This window comes from Callithrix jacchus, chromosome 5, assembly GCF_049354715.1.
Source record: "Callithrix jacchus isolate 240 chromosome 5, calJac240_pri, whole genome shotgun sequence".
In the NCBI taxonomy this organism is placed as follows: Eukaryota; Metazoa; Chordata; class Mammalia; order Primates; family Cebidae; genus Callithrix; species Callithrix jacchus.
In genome coordinates this window covers 45,250,622-45,272,812 of record NC_133506.1, presented here as the reverse complement: position 1 = coordinate 45,272,812, position 22,191 = coordinate 45,250,622, and the positions used below count along the sequence as shown (strand labels likewise).

Here is a 22,191-nt window from a genome sequence, read left to right as displayed (position 1 = left end):
GCTGAGATCACACAATTGCACTCCAGCCTGGGCAATAAGAGTGAAACTCTGTCTCAAAAAAAAAACCACACCAATTTATTTATTTCATTTATTTTAAGATGGAGTTTCACTCTGTCGCCCAGGATGGAGTGCAGTGGTGTAATCTCAGCTCATTGCAATCTCTGTCTCTGGAGTTCAAGCGATTCTTATGCCTCAGCCTCCCGAGTAGCTGGGATTACAGGCTGCCCACCACCATGCCCGGCTAATTTTTGTATTTTTGTATTTTTTTTTTTTGAGATGAAGTCTCACTCGTGCCTTTGCCCAGGCAGGAGTGCAATGGCACAATCTCAGCTCACTGCAACCTCTGCCTCCCAAGTTCAAGCAGTCCTCCTGCCTCAGCCTCCCAAGTAATTGGGATTACAGGCACGTGCTATCACGCCCAGATAATTTTTGTATTTTTTCGTAAAAATAGAGTTTCACCATGTTGGACATGCTGGTCTTCAAATTCCTGACCTCAAGTTATCTTGCTGTTTCAGCCTCCCAGAGTGCTGGGATTGCAGGCATGAGCCACTGCACCCAGCCTAAAAACATAACCAATTTATTTTGATGCCTTGTTATTTCAGATAGGACAGAAGTAGAGACTGACCATCTAAACTGTACATAGTTTAGATGTAGGATGGCTTCTCTTTCTCTGTTTATCCAGAATTGACTGGATATTACAGAATGTTATGGTATAATTGTTAATTCTCTTAAAATTACTGTGGTTTTGGAGGATAATGTAATTTTCCTTAGGATTTGATACTAAAGTATCAAGGCAGGAAGTTCCAGTAAGGCAGCAACTTACTTTTTTCGTAGTTTTTTGAGGCTGGAGTGCAGTGGCGCTATCTCAGCTCACTACAACCTCGACCTCCTGGGTTTAAAAGATCCTCCCACCTCAGCCTCCCAAGTAGCTGGGACTATAGGCATGCGCCATCATGCCCAGCTAATTATTTTGTATTTTTTGTGGAAATGGGGATTTGCCATGTTGGCCAGACTGGTCTCAAACACCTGAGCTCAAGTGATTCACGTGCCTTGGCCTCCCAGATTGCTGGGATTACAGGTGTAATTGCCTGGCCTACCTTTAAATATTTAGTAAAAAATAAAAAATTTTCAACATATGAATATAAATACATAAATGTGGAAAAATGATAACACTCATTGAATCCAGGTGGGGAGTGTGTACAGGTGTTTCTTGTACTATTCTTTCAACTTTTCTTTTTTTTGAAAAGGAGTCTTGCCCTGTCGCCCAGGCTGATGTGCAATGGCACGATCTTGGCTCACTGCAATCTCTGCCTCCCAGGTTCAAATGATTCTCCTGCCTCAGCCTCCCAAGTAGCTGGGATTACCAGTCCCCACCACCACACCCAGCTAATTTTTGTATTTTCAGTAGAAATGGGGTTTCACCATGTTGACCAGGCTGGTCTCGAACTCCTGACCCCATGATCCACCCACCTTGGCTTCCCAAAGTGCTGGGATTACAGGCATGAGCCACTGTGTCTGGCCCTATTCTTTCAACTTTTTTTTTTTTTTTTTTTTGAGACGGAGTTTCGCTATTGTTACCCAGACTGGAGTGCAATGGGACGATCTCGGCTCACCGCAACCTCCGCCTTCTGGGTTCAAGCAATTCTCCCGCCTCAGCCTCCTGAGTAGCTGGGACTACAGGTGCGCACCACCATGCCCAGCTAATTTTTTTATTTTTAGTAGAGACGGGGTTTCACCTCGTTGACCAGGATGGTCTCCATCTCTTGACCTCGTGATCCACCCACCTCGGCCTCCCAAAGTGCTGGGATTATAGGCGTGAGCCACCGCACCTGGCCAACTTTTCTTTTTTTTTCAACTTTTCTATATATTTGAAAATGTTTACTAGATGTGAAGGTTGGAAGGGGCTATTGTGTGGGCCAAGAAAAAATATTTGCAAGTTAGATGATTCCTGCTAGTCTGGGATTTGGTCTAGGGCCTTACAGGCACTATTTCATCTGATCCACATCACATCCCTGTGGGGTGGGCAGCACTGGGTCCAGTTCACAGGTGATGAATAGAGATGCTTAGAGAGGTAAGTGACTTGCCCAAAGTCACGCACGACTAGGAGAGGCCAAGCTGAGATTTGAGTCAGAATTCTCTGCTTTCCTTTTTTGTTGTTGAAGCCTCTTCTCTTCCACCATACCATTTCCCAGGGGCATTGAATTAGGTGGCAGCTAAGTGCACTTACTATGAGTTAGGCTTTGCATGTGTTACTTAAATCCTCGCAGCAACCTGATGAGGTTGCTACTAATAACATCCTCCATTTTACGGAGGCACAGAGAGTTTAACTTGCGTGAGGTCATAGAGTTAACAATAGAAGAGCTGGGGGTTGGAGAACCTGGGCAGTGTGGCTCTAGACCCCCACTTAAAGGATCAAATAAACACTGTAAAGTGTAGAAATCACTTTAGAAATATAAATCAGGATTATAGTTGATTCTCACAGAATCCCTGCAAAGTCCTCTCCCCTCCTCACTGCTTCTGGCATTCCGAGACAGTACCCTAGTTTCAGATGTATCTACACAGGGGACACTTGCCTCCCGGTCCAGCTCCTTGAAGCTACTGCCCCTGGCCATAAATCTCTAGCACTGCTCATTGCCTTCTGATGTCCTCTGGGCTGATGCTGTTTGGAAAACATTGTTTTGTATATGGTCACACACCCAGGTGATAGGGATAGGATACTGATTTGCCTGCAGGAAAATAATTAGAGGCCACACAGATCACAAGGTCAGGAGTTTGAGACCAGCCTGACCAATATGGTGAAACCCCGTATCTACTAAAAATACAAAAAAATTAGCTGGGCATGGTGGCGCATGCCTGTAATCCCAGCTACTTGGGAGGCTGAGGCAGGAGAATTGCTTGGACCCAGGAGGCAGAGGTTGCAGTGAGCTGAGATCGAGCCACTGTACTCCAGCCTGGGTGACAGAGCGAGACTCTGTCTCAAAACAACAACAACAACAACAACAACAAACCACTTAGAGACCACAAGGACGGCTGAGACAGTTACAACCTGGAGGTCAAGAGCCTGACATGGGAGGCAGGCCAGTTTTGATTTGAGCAGTCACTGTAAGGCTTGGGTGAATTGCCATTCCATCTAGAAACCTGTTTCCTCACTTGTACGATTGTAATAATAGAAGCATACATCTCAACACTGGTGGGGGGATTTCATGGCATTAGTAAAGTCCATGTTTCTCAGCAAAAGTCTAGAGATATTGACAGTTGTTATCATTATGCTATTTCTGATGCAGTAGGATGTGGACACTGACTAGAGCTCCAAGCTCATCCCTATTCCTCCCTCTATTTCACTGGATTTTATACATGTTGGCCTTGGATTCAACCCCAGGGGCAGATCAGCCCTTTTCCTACCTCAGGACCTTTGCACCTGCTGTTACTCCTGGTATGACTGTTCTTTCCCCAGCTTATTCTGAAGAGCTGGCTCTTTCTCATCCTTTTATGTCTCAGCTCATGTCACTTGCTCAGTGATGCCTTCCTTGACCACTCCAGCAGCCTGCAATACATCCTCCTGTTTTATCATACTCATATGTGTTATCAGTACCTGATATAACTAGTTGATTTGTTTCTTTCACCTCTCACATAAGTTTCAAGAAGAAAGAGATTTTATCGTTTTTTTTTCTTTGTAGCATGCTCAGTGCAACAACTGTCTGGCATTCAATCAATAAATGGTGAACTGAATGAATGAGTGAGTGAATGAATGAATGAAGGTGTATACCAGGCCGAACCCCCAAAGCCTTGCAATCCCCACTCTTCTGCCGCAGTGGGCAACGAGATCGGTCAGACTTTGTAGATGGCCCCTTGGCCCTGAGATAGGGGCAAGAGAGCGAGGAGCACTTGGGAGACGTTCCCCGACAGCTTGGGCGGTGGCCGCACTAGGGGAGGGGCTGTCGCCATTTGGCGATATTCCATGCGGGCTGCCGCGGGGGCCGGGCAGGGGTCGGCGGCGAGCGCAGGCGCGCGGGTCTTTTGCGACGGTGCCCGGCGGTGCTGGCTCCGCCTCCTGCGCGTGCGCCCCGCCCCGCCCCGCCGCTGCGCCCGCTCGGGGCCGCTCTGGCCCCCGCCCGCTTCATGTTGCCCGGCCCGCGGCGGCCGGCGGCTGGGAGCTGCGAGACAGCGGCGGCGAGTGGCGGCCCGCGAGGCCCGGGAGGTGGTGGCCGAGGCCCAGGCGGCGGCGGCGGCGGCCCAGGAGGCGGCGGACGGGGAGCGGCGGCAGCAGGCCCGGCCCGGCTCTCGAGCGGCCGCCTGGCTGCAGCATGCGCGCCCGCCGGGGGCTGCTGCGGCTGCCGCGCCGTTCGTTGCTCGCCGCGCTCTTCTTCTTTTCGCTCTCGTCCTCGCTGCTCTACTTCGTCTATGTGGCGCCCGGCATAGGTAGGAAGGGGGCTTGGGACCCCGGCAGCTGCGGCTCTGGCCTTCTAGGGACCGGGGGAATCCCCGCCCCTCCCTGAGGGGCCCCAGCCCGGAGGCGGCCCCGAGAGTGGTCCTCCGAAGACTCCCGGGTCCCGGCCCAGCTCTCTGGGTGTCCCGCGCCCAGCTCTCGGGGACGCCAGGACATTCCCGCCATCCGCCCCCTAAGGAGCTCCCGGGACCCTTTTCCCGCGCCAGCCTCCGGCCCACCCCGCCCCTCCTAACGCCGCCCTCGCGAACCGGACGACGCCTTCGCACCCGCCCTTTGCTCTGGGACCCCCTTCCCGCTGGAACTCGCACTTCCCGCTCCTCGGCTCGAGAACTCCCTCTTGCCCTTCCAGTCCCCGGGGTCTCCTGGAACCCCATTCCCGGCATTCCCCGCACCCCAAACCCCCGCCCCTCCTTGCCGAGCCCTTGTGCCCGGGTCTCAGGCCGCCCCACCTTCTCGGATCCCATCCATCTTCCCCGACTCCCCGTGACTCCATCGTTTCCTGCTCCCGTGAGCCCCCTGCCTCCCCTTTCTTCCTCCACTTCCCTGGTTACATCAACCTCCAGGTCCTCCTCCCTAACTCAGGTTCATCTCTTCAGTTGCCTGATATCTCTGCTTTCCGGTGGCACCCCCCTTCCCATTACAGAGGTCCACCCTCATTCAATTTTCTGCTAACCCCCTGATCGTCCCCTGCCTCCTCCCCATCTCCACCCGAACCTCGCGTACCCCAAAGGGCACATCCTTGTCACCTCTGCCCCCAGGCCCCCAGTCTTTCAGCCATAGCTTCTTTCTCAACTGAAGACCTGGAAAAGGGGTGCTGTCGGCGTTCCTTCTTTCTTCCACTTCTGCCCTCTCCCAGCCTTGAGGGTAGATGGTGGCTCTTCAGTATCGGATAATGCCTGCTCTGGGGACAAAGTTTAAATTGGCCCTAGAGAACGGGATATGACTGGGGCCTTTGGGAATTGGTACCAGGTGAGAAGGGGGAGAATGGAGGAAAGATGAAATAGGTACTCTTTCTTTTCAAAGAGTCTCTGGAGAAACTGACCTTCCCACCCCTCCCCTACCCCGCCTCAAGCATAGTCTTTTGTAAGACCACAGGGCAGCTTTTAGGACAGGAAGAGATCAGAAGGAAAGACAGCATGAAGGTTTAAGAGCAGAGGACACCAGAGGCCAGTCAGACTTGGATTCTAATCTCTGCCCTGGATGACCTTGGGCAGGTTACTAAGCCTTAGTTTTTCTCCTCTGTAAAATGGGAGTATGAATCCCAATGTCATACCGTGTTAAGGATAGAAGTAGATAAATGCCCTTTAAAAGCACTTAGCACTGTACCTGATGCTTGAAGAGTTTCAAAAATAAGTAAAGCAGCTATTACATGTAACTTCTAGGAAGAAGGGAGTTAGGTGGAAGGCTTAAGGGATGCGTTTGCCTGACTTGGCATTACTGTGAGTAAACCTCAGTTTATGGTGAGAAATGATCAGAAGATGCTGCTGGGACTGGGGCAGGGAGAGTAAATTCTGCTAGAAAAATTTTGGATTATATGGATGTTAGGAAAGGGTTGATGGTTTAGCTGTGGGGAAATGCCTTTTAGGATTGTAGCAATAACTAGTGCCATTCTCTTTTGACCTGTCAACACTGAACTAGCTGAATAGAGAAATTTCCAGATAGAGCAGGAGATTGTCTCCTGATTATTTTTTTAAGCATATTTTACTTGTAGTTAATGTTCATGTTTTGAACTATCAGCTAGATCTGGGAAGATAGAATCAGATTGCCCTGTTTACAAAGTGTCATAGGGAAAAGTGTCCCTCTAGGAAGGTATAGTATGTGGCCTGATGGATTTGATGAGTAGATTGTAAAAGAGTTGGGATTCTGGCAGAAAAGGAACAGATAACTAATTAGTGGAATTAATTGAGAAAAGAGTTCATTAGCATGTTGGCTATTAGACTCTAATAAAGATGGGTGTGAAAAGTTGGATTTGGACCTAGAGGCAGTCTTAGAGACATAACCTTTTTTTTCTCCTTTTGTGAAAGTGACAGGTATTTCTGGTCTGAGTCCATAAATCAGCTATATTTAAATGGAAAACAATACCCCACTGGGATGATAATCACCCTTTTGATTAGAAAGGTTAGAATCCAGATTATCCAACAGAATGGAACTTATCAACTTAATTAAGATTCCTCAACAGTAGATTTTTGGGTCAGTGGAACCCCTGTGTAAAGTGTTGTGCTACTGCCATGCCTAGAATCCTGTATCTAATAGCTGAAAAACATGTAGAGCACTTACATTTTCATTAGTACTGTATCTCCTTGAATGTAAGCCATCTGAAGGGCAATTCTACTTAGGATGGAAATTTTGTTCCTGGGAAAGGGGAACAATTAAAAACGGATGTGGAGTAGTTACATTTAGCTGTTTGCCCTTCCTAGCAATGAATTTTTTTTTTTTTTTTTGAGACAGAGTCTCGCTGTGTTGCCCAGGCTAGAGTGGAGTGATGTTCATAGCTTACTGCAGCCTTGACGGCCTGGGTGCACAAGTGATCCTCCTGCCTCAGCCTCCTGAGTAGCTGGGACTACAGGTACATGCCACCTTGCCTGGCTAACTTAAAACAAGTTTTTGTAGAAACAGCATCTGGCTATGATGCACAGGCTTTTTTAATGAACTTAAATTTTTCAAATGTCTAGCTTTGGACAGTGGGGTGGCAAATTTTTTTCCAAAGGTTAAGACAATCTGGAGAAATAAAGGGTTGTTTTATGTTCCTTGGGATAGGAACACCTTATTTGAACAATTACTAAAATGAGCTTAGAAAATAATATTAGGTTGAGCCAGATGAAATTTCTGTTTTTGCAGGTCAAAACAGTTGTATATCAGCAAGTTTCATGTAGTTCACTTTAATAAATTTCCCAGTGACAGTTCTGTTTTCTGGCACAGTGGAAAGTGTTGGTCTTGTATTTCCTTCCAGGTTTAACTTTTTCCAGTGCTTGCTTTTGATTTGCTTTGTATGCCCTGTGGCTACATTGTGCTCAAGGGCTAGAGATATCATCACTCCAAGAGTATATTACAGTTACCTTCAGAAATAGTAGACTTGAATTTGAAATAAGAAAAATCATGTTAGCTATAAATGTTTTTAAATTGTCCGTGTGTACTGTAACCCAGCCAAAATTTCAGCCTATTAACTTAGTGTTTTTGAGATCTAATGCCACTTAATAGGGGTGAGCTGTAGTCTAAGAGCACAGGCAACTTTTCTTGGACTTGAGAGTCATCTGTGAAACAGGATACCATCTTACCTAGAAAATTGGATAGGAGGAAAATGACTACATAAGACTGACAGTGTGTTTGCAGAAAATATAAAGTGCCCTAAGCTACTGTAAGAAGCCCATTCAATCCATTTAATGTTTTAAAAATATGGCTTCACTGGGATTTTTTTTTTTTTTTTTGAGATAGAGTTTTGCTCTTTTTGTCCAGGATGGAGTGAAATGGTGCAGTCTTGGCTCCCTGCAACCTCTGCCCCTGGGTTCAAGCGATTCTCCTGCTTCAGCTTCCCGAGTACCTGGGCGTATAGGTGACTGCCACCTCCAGCTAATTTTTGTATTTATAGTAGAGATGGGGTTTTGCCATGTTGGCCAGGCTGGTCTTGAACTCCTGACCTCGGGTGATCCACCCACCTCAGCCTGCCGAAGCACTGGGATTACAGACCATGCCTGGCCAGGAGTTGTGTTTGTATTGTTAATTTTAGAAGTAGTGTTTTATATCAGCCATTTAAAAGGAGAAGGTTGGAACAGAAAGTGAGAGAGTGAAAGAGAGAAAGTGGTAGATTTGAGAAAGACAGAGCAAGGTAATAACGTTGCATAAAAATGTGATGTCCCTTCTCTTCAACCCTCTACCCCCTAGCCTGTATGATTCTTAATTAATAAGGTGTTTTATTTGCAATGTTGAAATATCCCTATTTCCTTCAGGGTTTTACAGAAAACTTTGAACTTATTTATGACCTGTTAACTTAAAAAAAAAAAATCCAAGTGCTCAGAGTACTCCCATACTTCAGTCTAATCAGGTCTTTTAAAAGATAACAGAAGTGAGCTATTTATAAATATACTTATGAAGTGCTGATTTAAAATCTTAATAAGTTTATGGTGCCATCATATGGCAACTTTGCATAGAGGTTACTGACCTTAGCAAATTGTTAAAACAGTTACCAGTTTTGAGAGAGATACCTGTGGTTGGTTGGGGTAATTGTTTATGCACTGATGACATTTTATTAATTGAAATTCTGGGAGGGGGAAATTAAAAAAAAATCTGTTCTACATTTAATTTTTCTCTTTTTTCTTGATTACTGAAAAAAGGAGATGGGGAATGATTTTGACATTTTTGACCTGCTTAGATCCAAGAAAAGTTTGATTTATGGCTGGCTTTTGGAAGGCAGGAACCAGTAATTCTAATCTTACCTGATTTGACCGAATGACCTTGAGCAAGTCACTTGATTTCTTTGATCTGATACTTTCAAAAAATACCCAAAACTCTTTGAAAAACCAGAACTGTATTGTTGTCAAATTTATAGTGAATTTTTAAGAAATCATGCCTCAATAAAGTTAGTGAGATGCTTTTGTATACAGAAAGTTGAGAATTCATTTACGTTCTGTACCATCATTGGTCCTAAGATTTTATTTTATTTTTATTATTTGAGAATGAGTTATGCCCTTGTGGCCCAGGCTGGAGTGCAATGGTGCAGCCTGGCCTCACTGTAACCTCCACCTGCCGGGTTCAAGTGATCCTCCTGCCTCAGCCTCCCAAGTAGTTGGGATTACTGGTGCCTGCCACCATGCCTGGCTAATTTTTTTGTATTTTTAGTAGAGACGGGGTTTCACCATGGTTCGGCCAGGTAGGCTGGTCTCGAACACCCGACTTCAGGTGATCTGCCCATCTTGGCCTCCTAAATTACTGGGATTATAGGTGTGAGCCACCATGCCTGGCTGGTCCTAAGATTTTAGACAGAAGAAAAGAGGCTGGGCAAAGTGGCTCATCTGTGTAATCACAGCTCTCTGGGAAGCCAAGATGGGTGGATAGCTTGAGTCTAGGAGTTTGAGACCATCCTGGGCAATATAGTGATACCCTGTCTCTACTAAAAATACAAGTTAGTTGGATGTGGTGCATGCCTGTATTCCAGCTACTCGGGAGGCTGAGGAGGGAGGATCACCTGAACCTGGGATGTCGAGGCTGCAGTGAGCCATGATCGCATCACTGCACTCCAGTCTGGGCAACCAGAGTGAGATCCTATCTCCAAACAAACAAATGATTTTAGAGAAGATTCATGTTTTATATAATAAAATATAACTTTTCCTAATAACCACAGGACATTTTCAGATTTTCCCTAGTCAAGTGTAGTCTGAAAATTGCCTTTTTGTTCCCTCTCAGATGAAAAAGCCCTCTGAATCCCTCAGCACACTTAGTTTCTGAGCTTTCTAGAATGAAATACACATGGGGAAGTGTGGGTTACTTCATTTTAGAAAATTAAAGAGGCTTACCCTGTTAAGGACACCTTGTTTTTCCTCCTAATTCACATGCACTTCTGCCCACATATTTGAGTATAGTGTTTTCCATTCTTCTTAAGAGAAATTAATATTTGGAGAACAGGTTGATGTTACAAAACTAAACAGCACCACTTTTGACCAGGACTTTGGTGGTGGTTTATGTTCTCTTTGTAGAGTTTTTGCTATATTGGAAGCCATGTTTTGGGTTTGGAGTTGAAATTTTCTTTAGTAGTAGATATATGTCGGTTTTGGATAGTCTCAGCCATTCAAACAGTGTTAATGGTAAATTCCAGGACATCTAGCCCGCAGATGATTCTGCTCCAGCGTCAGTCAGCTCCCCCACCCCAGCTGAAGAGACTGGTGGGAGTCGTGTATAGTAATCACCAGGAAGGAGGGTCTCTGTGTTGCTATGCTTCTTTAGAGCTTTCTGAGAGTAGAAATTCCAAAGGAGTAGAAGGCCAGAATACAACTGTCTTCTTGCTTCCCTAAATTTTGCTGCTTTTTAGATCCTGGAAATATGTTGGGTACATCTAATCACATAAGGCAAAGAAAAACCTTAGCACATAAAAATGAGCAGTGTAATGCTGCTGAGGCCTGTCAAAGAAATAGAAAAAAAGAGGCCGGGTGCAGTGGCTCACGCCTGTAATTCCAGCACTTTAGGAGGCTGAGGCAGGTGGATCACCTGAGGTCAGGAGTTCGAGACCAGCTTGGCCAACATGGTGAAACCCTGTCTTTACTAAAAATACACACACACAAAAATTAGCCGGGCATAGTAGCATGCACCTGTAATCGCAGCTACTCGGGAGGCTGAGGCAGGATAATCACTTGAACCTGAGAGACAGAGGTTGCAGTGAGCCAAGATCATGCCATTGCATTCCAGCCTGGGCAACAAGGGCGAAACTCCATCTTAAAAAAAAAAAAAAGAGAGAGAGAAAAGGGAGGTTGACCTTTGCCAAGATAACAGATAATCGGAAGCAAGCAGATTGGGTGTGGACTTGAAAGAAGAACAGAGGCAGACTTATGTGCCCTGTCAGTGAAAGGGCAGTTATCCTTCAGTTTTTAGTAGTAGCCAGTAAAGGTATGCTTGGCTTTGCACAGTAGCTGTTTTTTCAGAGAATTGTGAGAAAAATTAATGGGATTTTTAGATCCACTAGCATTTGAGTGTCATGTCACCAGCTATGGAGATCTTTGAATTCTAAACTTTTGATTACGTCTCTCTTTTTATGGATGATCATATAAGTCCAGGTTGAATTGTTAACTTGCCCAAAGTTGAGAATTATTAAGATATTCCTGAGGCACGTATAATATGGTTGAAAAGAGATTTGAGGTTCAGATCAGCCCAGAAGTGGGCAGATTATTTTGTTTTCAAATACAGAATACTACCTTTCTCAGAGTATTTGTCAGAATTAAGTAGAATATGCATGTAAAAGGGCTTAGCACAGAGCTTGACACAAAGGTCCTTATGTTTATGATTCCTTTTTTTTTGAGACGGAGTTTTGCTCTTGTTGCCCAGGCTGGGGTGCAATGGCGTGATCTCAGCCCACTGCAACCTCTGTCTCCTGGGTTCAAGTGAGTCTCCTGCCTCAACCTCCCGAGTAGCTGGGATTACAGGTGCCTGCCACCATGCCTGGCTAATTTTTTTTTTTGATTTTTGGTAGAGATGGGGGTTTCACCATGTTGGCCAGGCTGGTCTCGAACTCCTGACCTCAGGTGATCCACCCACCTCCGCCTTCTAAAGTGCTGGGATTAAAGGTGTGAACTTTATGATTCCTGGCCATATGATTCTTTTTATTTATAACCATAGGAGGTGCCTGCCCTCTTGGTCTCATGCTTATATTAAACTGAGAGTTAGGTTTGGGCTCCTGTCTGACTTTACCAATAACTATGTATAAATTTTTTTTTTCCTGTTTTCTCATCTGTGAACTGAGGAAACTGGACTATTGTGCAAATTCTAGGGTCCCTTTTAGATCTGAAGTTTCTTTCTTTTTTTTTTTCTTTGTTTATATTTTTTTGTTAGATCTGAAGTTTCATGATTCTGAGCATGTGTGAATTGAACTTTTGAAGTAAAGAAGGAATAATTTTGTCAAGTAAAGACACTGTCTTTTCAAGTTCTGATTTCCCATTGACTTCATCTCCCCAGACTGCTGTGGTGAGAATGGTGAAATGCTTGTGTGTAATCTTCAGACTTTATAGTTTCACTGTTTGGGGTGAATGGCAAGGTCCCCACTCTGCAATGCCATTGCTTTGGGACATGAGCCTGGGAACTCAAGACTTGGTGTCTCTACATGGAAATCTATCTTTGAAATCATTGTCACTAAGGAAGGGGGAAGAAAAATTTGTGCTGTCTTGGTCAAAGGAAAGAAAATCAAAAAGAATTTTATGGAAATATCTTTGGGATGTTATTTTTTTTGGACCATTTTTTGTCCTGTGGGCTAATCCTTTTAAATTTTGATCTGCTAAGTCAGTCCTTTCCTCTGGCTTCACACTTCAGCTTCTAAGCGTGAAATAGAGCCCCAGACTCATTACCTCAATCCTCTAGGTAGTTGGATGTTAAATGAAAATGAATATTGCATTTGGATCCAGTAATTCTTTTTTTATGGTGGCTTTTGTACTGAGGAGCGTTTTGGCTCCTGCTGGTTGCGTGAATTCGGTGCTTTCCCAAGCATGGGAATCACATTAAATAATTTAGAGTGCTGCCCCTTCTCTAATTCCTCCCTTTTTTTTCTCCTTTTGTTAGTTTGAGTAAGCAATTATTAGACCCTGCATATTGTTCCTCTGCCTTTCCAGGTGATGGAGCTACCCAGGTACTTTGCAGCAACCAGAAGTAAACCTGGTCATTGTTTCTGAGGCACCTTCATTACTGTCATCAATTATGAACAGCTCTCTTAGGCAGTTAGTGGCCTAATTGTGAAGGTGAAAACTATCGTGGAGTGTTGGGTACCGGAAAGAGTACATTGTAAGAGAGCAGTGTCGTGTTTTTACATGTCAGTGGGTTCAGGGTATACTAGTGAGCACAGTTGTTTATTATGATTATTAAAAAGTTGTAGGATATTTAAATATTAGTATAGAGGTAACTTTTTCCACCCCCTCCCAAGTAGTCCTAAAAGTATGGTTAATTGACATTTAAACCTTTTTCTTAATTCTCCTGTGTTGAACAATTATAAGCTTGGAAAGATGGAGAGACAGGATTGTTTTTTCCTCACAGAGCTGCTCATTATCCCATTTGAAGTTCTTTCAGGAACCAAGTCTACATTGTATTTTTGATCAGGATGTATATATTTGCTGATAGGTAGACCATTGGCTGGTAAAGGTCATAAAATAGCATTTTCCTAAATACTGTGTTGTGCCTTGTTGATGTAATTAAAAAAGGAAAAAAAAAACTTTATTCCTGTTCAGAAAAATGACAGAATTGCCAACCTAAGGAAGTCAAACCAGATAGACAAAAATGATGGTAGACTGGCTTTGGGATTCATGATATACTTATTTTGAATCTGTATGTGTGGGTTTTGTTTTGTTTTGTTTTGTTTAAGACAGAGTCTCACCGTGTCATCCAGGCTGGAGTGCAGTGGCTGGATCTTGACTCACCTCAACCCCTGCTTCCTGGGTTCACGTGATTCTCCTGCCTCAGCCTCCTGAGTAGCTGGGTTTACAGGCATGCGCCACAACACCCAGCTAATTTGTTTTTGTATATATATATTTTTTAGTAGAGTGGGGCTTTGCCATGTTGGCCAGGCTGGTCTCAAACTCCGGACCTCAGGTAATCTGCCTGCCTTGGCCTCCTGAAGTGCTGGGATTACAGGCATGAGCCACCATGCCTGGTTGAATCTGTTTGTTTTAAATAAAAGCATTTAATCTTTTAACTTTTTAAGAAAAGCTTATTTGATCCATATCCTTATAATCTAAATAGTCATGAGAGGGAAGTTTTCTGGATTGTAATTTTCTTGTGCCTAGAATCATGCCCAGCACATTGTATGTACTAAATATTTAGTGAAAGAAGAAATTATTGTCTGAGTAGGTCAGCCTCTTGGTTGTTAGACTGCATTTACTTTGGGGAAAGGAATTAATTAATCCTGATTTTGAAGTGACTGAGTTAATTTTTTCCAAATCTACTTTGTACTTTGTTTTTTTTTTTTTTTTTGGTGGTAAAATATACAAAATTTGCCATGTATCTATTTTGGTAATGTAAGTAATGAAGTATACAGTTTAGTGGCATAAATTACATTCACAATGTTATACAGTAATCACTCACTTTTTTTTAAGGGTTTTTTTTGTTTGTTTGGTTTTTTGTTTTTTTGAGATGGAGTCTCGCTCTGTTGCCCAGGCTGGAGTGCAGTGGCATGATCATGGCTCACTGTAACCTCCGCCTCCTGGGTTCAAGCGATTCTCTTGCCTCAGCCTCCCGAGTAGTTGGGACTACAGGCATACACCACCATGCCTGGCTAATTTTTGTAATTTTGGTAGAGACGGGGTTTCACCATGTTGGCCAAGCTGGTCTTGAACTCCTGACCTCAAGTGATCCTCACAACTGAGCCTCCCAAAATGCCACGATTACACGCGTGAGTCACCTTGCCTGGTTGGGTGTTTAAATTTTTTTTTTTAATTTTATAATTTTTTTTCCTTTTATAGTAGAGACAGAGTCTCTCTATGTTGCCCAGGCTGGTCGCAAACTCCTGCACTCAAACAATCCTCTTGCCTTGGCCTCGCTCCTTAGCTGGACGTTCCAGGCTCAGGTGATTCTCCTGCCTCAACTTCCTAGTTAGCTAGGATTACAGGCATGGGCCATCATGCTTGGCCCTAGCCCTATTTTTCAACATTTCTTTTTTCCAAAATATTTTAGCACCCTAAACAGAAACTGTTCTTGTTAAGCAATAACTCCCCCAGCATATGTCATTTTTGTGTTTTTTTAATTATAGATACTCTGGTAGCTGTGAAATGGTATTTCATGGGTGTGTGCGTGTGTGTCTGTGTGTCTGTCCCTGTGTGTGTGGTGTTTTTTTTCCTTAAATGAGTCATGATGGTTTTGATGTGCATTTCTCTAATAAGGAGTGACCCATTTGTATATTTCGTTTGGAGAAATGGCAGTTCAGGTCCTTTGTTCATTCTCAAAGGATGAATTTTGTTGAGTTGTTAGGAGTTTTGTTTTTGTTTTTGAGAGGGGATCTCTGTTGCTCAGATTGGAGTGCAGTGGCTTGACGATGGCTCACTGCAGCCTCATCCTCCCAGGCTCAAGTAGTTCTCTAACCTCAGCCTCCCAAGCAGCTGAGACCACCAGTGCATGCCAGCACACCGGGCTGATTTTTAAATTATTTGTAGAGATGGGATCGCCCTGTGTAACCCAGGCTTCTCTCAAACTCCTGGGTAAAGCTGTCCTCTCACCCTCGGCCTCTCAAAGTGCTGGGATTACAGGCATGAGCTACTGTGCCCAGTCTGTTAGAAATTCTTTACAAATTCTGAATAATATTAAACCTTTATCAGATACATGATTTGCAAATATTTTCTATTCTGTGGGTTGGCTTCTTCACTTTTAATAGTGTCCTTTGATACACAAAAGTTTTTAATGAGACCCAATTATTTTTTCTTTTGTTCGTACTTTTTAAAATACACTACTTTGTAGCTATTATCACTTACCTTTGCCCCCTACAGTGTGCCCATTCCTTTTTCTGCCCATGAAGCTCTCTATAAGCTGCTGATGTGATTTTTGAGAAAGCAGGAGTCATTTCTTGTTGTTATTGTTGTTTCTCTTGCTCTAACTTGTTTAAGTTTGATGCTGGTTTCTTTATTATTCTTTGTCTTTATTTATTGAGACAGAGTCTAGCTCTGTTGCCCAGGCTGGAGTGCAGTTGTGTGATCTCGGCTCACTGCAACCTCCACTGTCCAGGTTCACGCGATTCTCCTGCCTCAGCCTCCTGAGTAGCTGGGATTACAGGCTCCCGCTACCACGGTAGCCCAGCTAATCTTTATATTTTTAGTAAAGACAGGGTTTCACTGCATTGGCCAGGCTGGTCTTGAACTCCTGACCTCGTGATCTGCCTACCTCAGCCTCCTAAAGTGCTGGGATTACAAGTGTGAGCCACTGCGCCCCGCCTATTTATTTTTTTGATTCAGAGTCTCACTCTGTCACCCAGGCTGGAGTGCAGTGGTGCCACCTTGGGTCACTGCAAACTCCGCCTCCCGTGTTCAAGCAGTTCTCCTGCCTCAGTCTCTCGAATAGCTGGAATTACAGGCCTGAGCCACCACGCCCGGCTAATATTTGTAATTTTAGAAGAGATGGGGTTTCACTGTGTTGACCAGGCTGGTCTCTACCCTTGACCTCAAGTGATCTGCCTGCCTCAGGCTCCCAAACTGCTGGGATTATAGGCATGAGCCACCATGCCCAGCCTATTCTTTATCTTTAAAATGGTTATTCTGTTTACCAAACTTCAAGTACAGTGCAGATTTCAATAAATGTTTCAGATGTTTGAAGAGTCCTATGAGCTCTCTTGATGAAAGGGGGACTCTGCATATCTTATTTGATATTTTTGGTTTGTTGGCTATTTTGTTCAATGGGACTGTAATATAACTTAAGTTTTAATGTTTTCTGGTTTGAATTGCAGCTCTCTAAAAGTGCATGGGCCAGATGTTGAAACAGCTAATTTTTGGTGTGAGGGACAGTACATTTTGCTAGTTAAACAGACATAAAATATTGGAGAGAAAATTGGGAAGTACATAATATAGTTAAAGAAACACGGGTTTCATTTTTTGCCACACAAGAATAAAACAGGATGATTTCAAAGATAAGAAAAAGTAAATTTTGATTGATATTTTTTTTTGAGGCGGAGTCTCACTCTGCCACCTAGGTTGGAATGCGATGGCATGATCTCAGCTCACTACAGCCTCTGCCTCCCAGGTTCAAGTGATTCTCCTGTCTCAGCCTCCTGAGTAGCCGGGATTACAGGCGCATGCCACCACCACGCCCAGCGAATTTTTATAATTTTGTGTTTCACCATGTTAGTCAGACTGGTTTCAATACCTTCAGGTGATCTACCAGCCTTGGCTTCCCAAAGTGCTGGGATTACAGGCCTGAGGCACCACACCCGGCCTGTTTTGTGTTTTCTCAGCCTCAAATTTCCATTAACCAGCATCATTTATGTTTTGCTGTTTAGTGATGAGTAGTTGCGATAAGGACCCTGAGGCATGACTTTGAGTTTGGTGTTGTGGGTCTTTGTTTTGCCTTCTGATTCTTTGAAAATTGGTAATGCTTTATCCACCAGAACATTGTTTGCCTATGCCTTCCTCATCCACAGCACAGGCTCTGGGTGGCAGGTGGTGACGAGAAACAGGCTGCCAAGATGGTCCCTGGATGACTAGGAGGGATGTGATGTGAACACAGGATTTTTTTTTTCTATTATCCTTTATAATATCAGAAAATGATGTCAAATGCTGACAAATAAGGAAATAGAAAAATCTAACATGTAAAAGCTGCTGGACTCCCACAACTCTGATATAGTAAAATTTGGGAATTTGATACATATTTTTTTCTGATATCAGCTGAACTGCAAATGTATTTATCTAAATGGAGTGATTAAAATGGTGATTAAAGGCAGGGGTGGGTACTTAGAAAACTTTTATGTTCTGGTGCCTGTGATAAAAGAGAAAAAATGACAAACTCGTCTTTGCATTTGCCTGATTTTGCTGTTTTCTAATAGCTAAATTCATTAATCTCTGTGTTACACCCCTGTAGTGTGCTAGGCTTGAAGCGTACACTGATGAACAAAGCAGACAGTATATCGCTGCTGTTTTTTGAGTCTTCTAAGGAGCATGGCTTCACTTTAGTAAAGTTTCAGTTTTAGGTGATTTTATATTTCTGGACAAATGTGTTTAATTGAGGGCCAATTCATCTGGTGTTCAGTTGGAGTTAACATTTCTTAATTGCCAGGAATAGTAGTGAATATAGTAATTACCCCTTATCCACAATTTCACTTTCTGCGGTTTCACTGAGGTCTGAAAATAGTAAATGGAAAATTCCAGAAATAATTCACAATTTTAAATTGTTCACCATTCTGGGTGGCGTGATTAAATCATTCACCATCTTGCTCTGTCCCCCTTTGTCTTGCCTGGGATGTGAGTCATTCCTTTTTGTCCAGCATATTTCCGCTGTGTATACATTTAGCAGTCATCTGGGTTATCACATCTCGTCATGGTGTCACAGTGCTTGTGTTCAAGTGGTCCTTATTTTTACTTTTATTACTTTTAATACTTTTAAAATTTAATTTTATGGCCAGGTGTGGTGGCTCATGCCTGTAATCCAAGCATTTTGGGAGGCTGAGGCCAGAGAATTGCTTAAGCCCAGGAGTTTGAGACCAGTGTAGGCAACCTGGGGGAAAAATTGTTTCTATAAAAATACAAATAAAAATTAGCCAGGTGTGGCACACGCCTGTAGTCCCAGCTACTTGGGATCACATGAGCCTGGGAGTGATGATTGCTCCAGTCTGGACGACAGAGTGAGACTCTCTCAGAAAAATTAATTTTACTTAATTATTTCTATTATTGTTATAATTGTTCCATTTTATTATTGTTGTAAACCAAATTGTAAAACCATTTTATTACTATATTTGTTGCAAACCAAAAAATATCTGAGACAGGTTTTAATCTATTTAGAAATTTATTTTGCCAAGGTTAAGGACGTGCACCCAGGCCCAAGGTGTGTGCCTTACTCCAAAGATAATTTTTCGGGCTTCGATATTTGAGAGAAGAAATTTTAAGGGCTGGGTGCGGTGGCTCACACCTGTAATTCCAGCACTTTGGGAGGCCGAGGCAGGTGGATCACGAGGTCAAGAGATCGAGACCATCCTGGCCAACACGGTGAAACCCTGTGTCTACTAAAAATACAAAAAAAAAAAAAAAAAAAATTTAAGAAGGTGTGGGTAGATAAGAGACAAATGGTTGCATTCTTTTGAGTCTTTGATTAGCTGTTCACATGCAGTGGGTGGGGGAGGAATAGTCCCTTATGCATTCATCTAGCTCATTGAATCTCCATTTTTACATGAGATAAAATACAGGGCAGAGGAAGCAATCAGATGTGCATTTGTCTCAGGTGAGCAGAGGAATGACTCACTTCTGTCCTTTGTCCCATACCTATGAAGATAAGCTGTCAATTTACATTGTCAGGGTGAAATTCAGCAGAATGATGGTAAGGTAAGGTTCTTGAGGTAAACAAGGAATTTCCTATTGGGCAGATTGTAAGGGAGGTAGGTTTGCGTGATGCCATTCCTAACTTGACTTTTCTCTTTGACTTAGTGAGTTTGGGGTTCCCAAGTTTATTTTCCTTTTACATTGTTGTTTATCTTTTACTGTGCCTAATTTATAAGTTAAAATTTACCGGCCAGGCACTGTGGCTCAAGCCTGTAATCCCAGAACTTTGGGAGGCCGAGGCAGGTGTATCACGAGGTCAAGAGATCGAGACCATCCTGGTCAACATGGTGAAACCCCGTCTCTACAAAATATAAAAAATTAACTGGACATGGTGGCTCGTGCCTATAATCCCAGCTACTCAGGAGGCTGAGGCAGGAGAATTGCCTGAACCCAGGAGGCGGAGGTTGTGGTGAGCCGAGATCACGCCATTGCACTCCAAACAAGAGCGAAACTCCGTCTCAACCAAAAAAAAATTTACCATAGATGTATAGGAAAAAACAATGTATTTAGATTTTGGTACTGTCTGCAGTTTCAGGCACCCACTGGGGAATTCCAGAACATATCCCTCTAAGATAAGGGAGGACTACTGTATGATTCATAGCACAGTTTTGGATTAATCATGTGTGGTGCAGTCAAATGCTTGATGGTTATATGGGGCCTTGTTTGTGGGCAGATGACTAGTGGGAGGTGTTATTTTTGCCCATTTAGGATTCAAGTTGGGTTTTAAGTTACAATTAAGCACTTTGTGTTTTATACAGTATGTATAAAATAATGCTTTGAAATGGCTGATCATGAATGTATTAAAATGGTTTATCTTGTACTGAGACAAGAATCTAGATGAAAAGGTTTGATAAACATAAGAAGGCAATCAGTACTGTTTGTCATTGTCGTCTACCCCAATACATTCGAAATGGGGTAGACATAGTAATTCTTTTTTTTTTTTTTTTTTTTTTTGAGACGGAGTTTCGCTCTTGTTACCCAGGCTGGAGTGCAATGGCGCTATCTTGGCTCATCGCAACCTCCGCCTCCTGGGTTCAGGCAATTCTCCTGCCTCAGCCCCCTGAGTAGCTGGGATTACAGGCACGAGCCACCGTGCCCGGCTAATTTTTTGTATTTTTAGTAGAGACAGGGTTTCACCGTGTTGACCAGGATAGTCTTGATCTCTTGACCTCGTGATCCACCCGCCTCGGCCTCCCAAAGTGCTGGGATTACAGGTGTGAGCCACCGCGCCCGGCAGTAATTCTTATATATTGCTATTAACATAATTTCTGATTTTTGGTTAGAAAAATATTTAAGTTAATGTCTTTCTTGTTGGTTTCAAATTTATGATAAAAGCTGTACCTTATGTCTTGAATCTGCTTGCCACGCTTTGCTTTGAGAGATGGTTTTTGCTTAGGCTACAATAAATTGTTTCATCTTTTCTAAAGAGGGATGAGGAAATGTTTACTTTGTGAAATTGGAAAACCATGTAGTGGGTGTGGAAAGTAGGTGTGTTGTTCATAAACAGCTCGTCTTGTGCTTCATACTATTGGATGGAAGGTAGAAATAAGCTGGCCTCTATTGCTAAGAGTTAAGAAATAAAAGCTAGGTTTTTATTTGTTGATGTCTGGTTGGGGCAACTGGAATCTTTCATTTGATTCATGCTTGTGTGAGTGAATGAGAGTGGGAGGAAGCTCAATGTTTTGGTTTTGGTGTGGGATTAATTTTCTCTTCCGTTAATTTGGCATACGTGACTTTTTCATTCTGGTTTGAAATATTAGAAATCTGAAGATTTGTGTGAATTAGATTGGGATTGGGATTTATTTGAATTTCATTTGGCACTAAGGAAAATTAACTTTAAGAGCTACTTTTGGATTGACTTTAGGTTCAAAGCTGTTTTTTCCTTAAGAATTTCATTTTATTATGGAAATTTTCTTTTCTTTTCTTTCTTTTTTTTTTGAGACAGAGTTTTGCTGTGTCCTCCAGTCTGGGGTGCAGTGGCACCATCTTGGCTCACTGCAGCCTCCGCTTCCCCGGTTCAAGTGATTCTCCTGCCTCAGCCTCTCGAGTAACTGGGATTTCTGGTGTGCGCCACCATGCTTAGTTAATTTTTGTAGTTTTTAGTAGAGACAGTGTTTTGCCATGTTGGCCAGGTTGGTCTTGAACTCTTGACCTCAGGTGATCTGCCTGCCTTGGCCTCCCGAGTAGCGGAGATTATAGGCGAGAGCCACTGTGCCCATTAACCTCAAAAACAGGGTCAGTTTATTTAATCAGGTAAAAACTGAGCCTTAGGAGTCAGACTTTGCTAAAAGAAAACAGTATTTTTTTCCACTGTCCTGAATATAACATTAAGGAAATAGGATTTGGTCAGATCTAGATAACATTTAATAATTTCAACTGTGTTAAAGACAAGTAATTTTTGATGTGACCATGAATTTGTCATAAAAAATATAAAAGGGAAAGGGATTCCATCCCCCTCCCTCTAAACAAAATGGAACATAAGCACAGGTTTAGGCTAATTCATAACCTGGATTTTTAGAGCTTTAACATAGCTGGGTTTCATATTTCTTCAGATGTCTTACCAAACCAGGTAACTAAATGAGTGTTTTTCTCTTTAAAAAGAAAAAAAAAGGACATGTCCCCTTTCTCTTTGCCCTCCCTTAATCATGGGGCTCCACTAGAATAGAGATGGGTGGGTAAAGAAGGAAACAGTGTTAGCAGCTCCAGTGAACTGATACGTGGTAGAGGAGGGTTGAAACTGTCATCACAGTGATGTTTCAAGAGGATTTAAGCTTTCTCATTATTCCGTCCTTCATTTGAACTCTCAGAACTTAGAGCCGGAAGTCTAAGGGCAAGAGTCCCTGCAAAGGACAGACCTTCCAGGCTGTGCTCCCTTGAAGGTGCCAATGCACTTGAGGAGCAGATGCCTTGGCTGCTGTAGTCAGGTACTCTGGGAGCAGACAGTGACTGCTTGGGTGTGAAGCACCTGTGTCTTTTTTGCTCCCCTGGCCTTGTCTTCTGGTAGTATTTTGCTAATTTCTTTTTTTTTTTTAATTAACCACTGTCAGGATCCAGACGTTG

General features: G+C 43.2%; 1 protein-coding gene across 2 annotated transcripts in view; it reads left to right on the top strand.

Annotated features, from left to right (window-relative positions):
• Positions 1 to 4,119: 4,119 nt before the first annotated feature.
• Positions 4,120 to 22,191, top strand: part of B4GALT5 (beta-1,4-galactosyltransferase 5) — an 83,595-nt gene continuing 65,523 nt past the window's right edge. Inside the window, exon 1 of one of the 2 annotated variants that reach the window (XM_078371972.1) lies at positions 4,120 to 4,419. In XM_078371972.1, the coding sequence (XP_078228098.1) occupies positions 4,305 to 4,419 (115 nt within the window). In that variant the 5' untranslated portion in view covers positions 4,120 to 4,304. Of the gene's footprint in view, positions 4,420 to 4,715; positions 7,014 to 22,191 lie in introns of those variants that run through there. The other variant, XM_078371973.1, reaches the window with a different exon arrangement.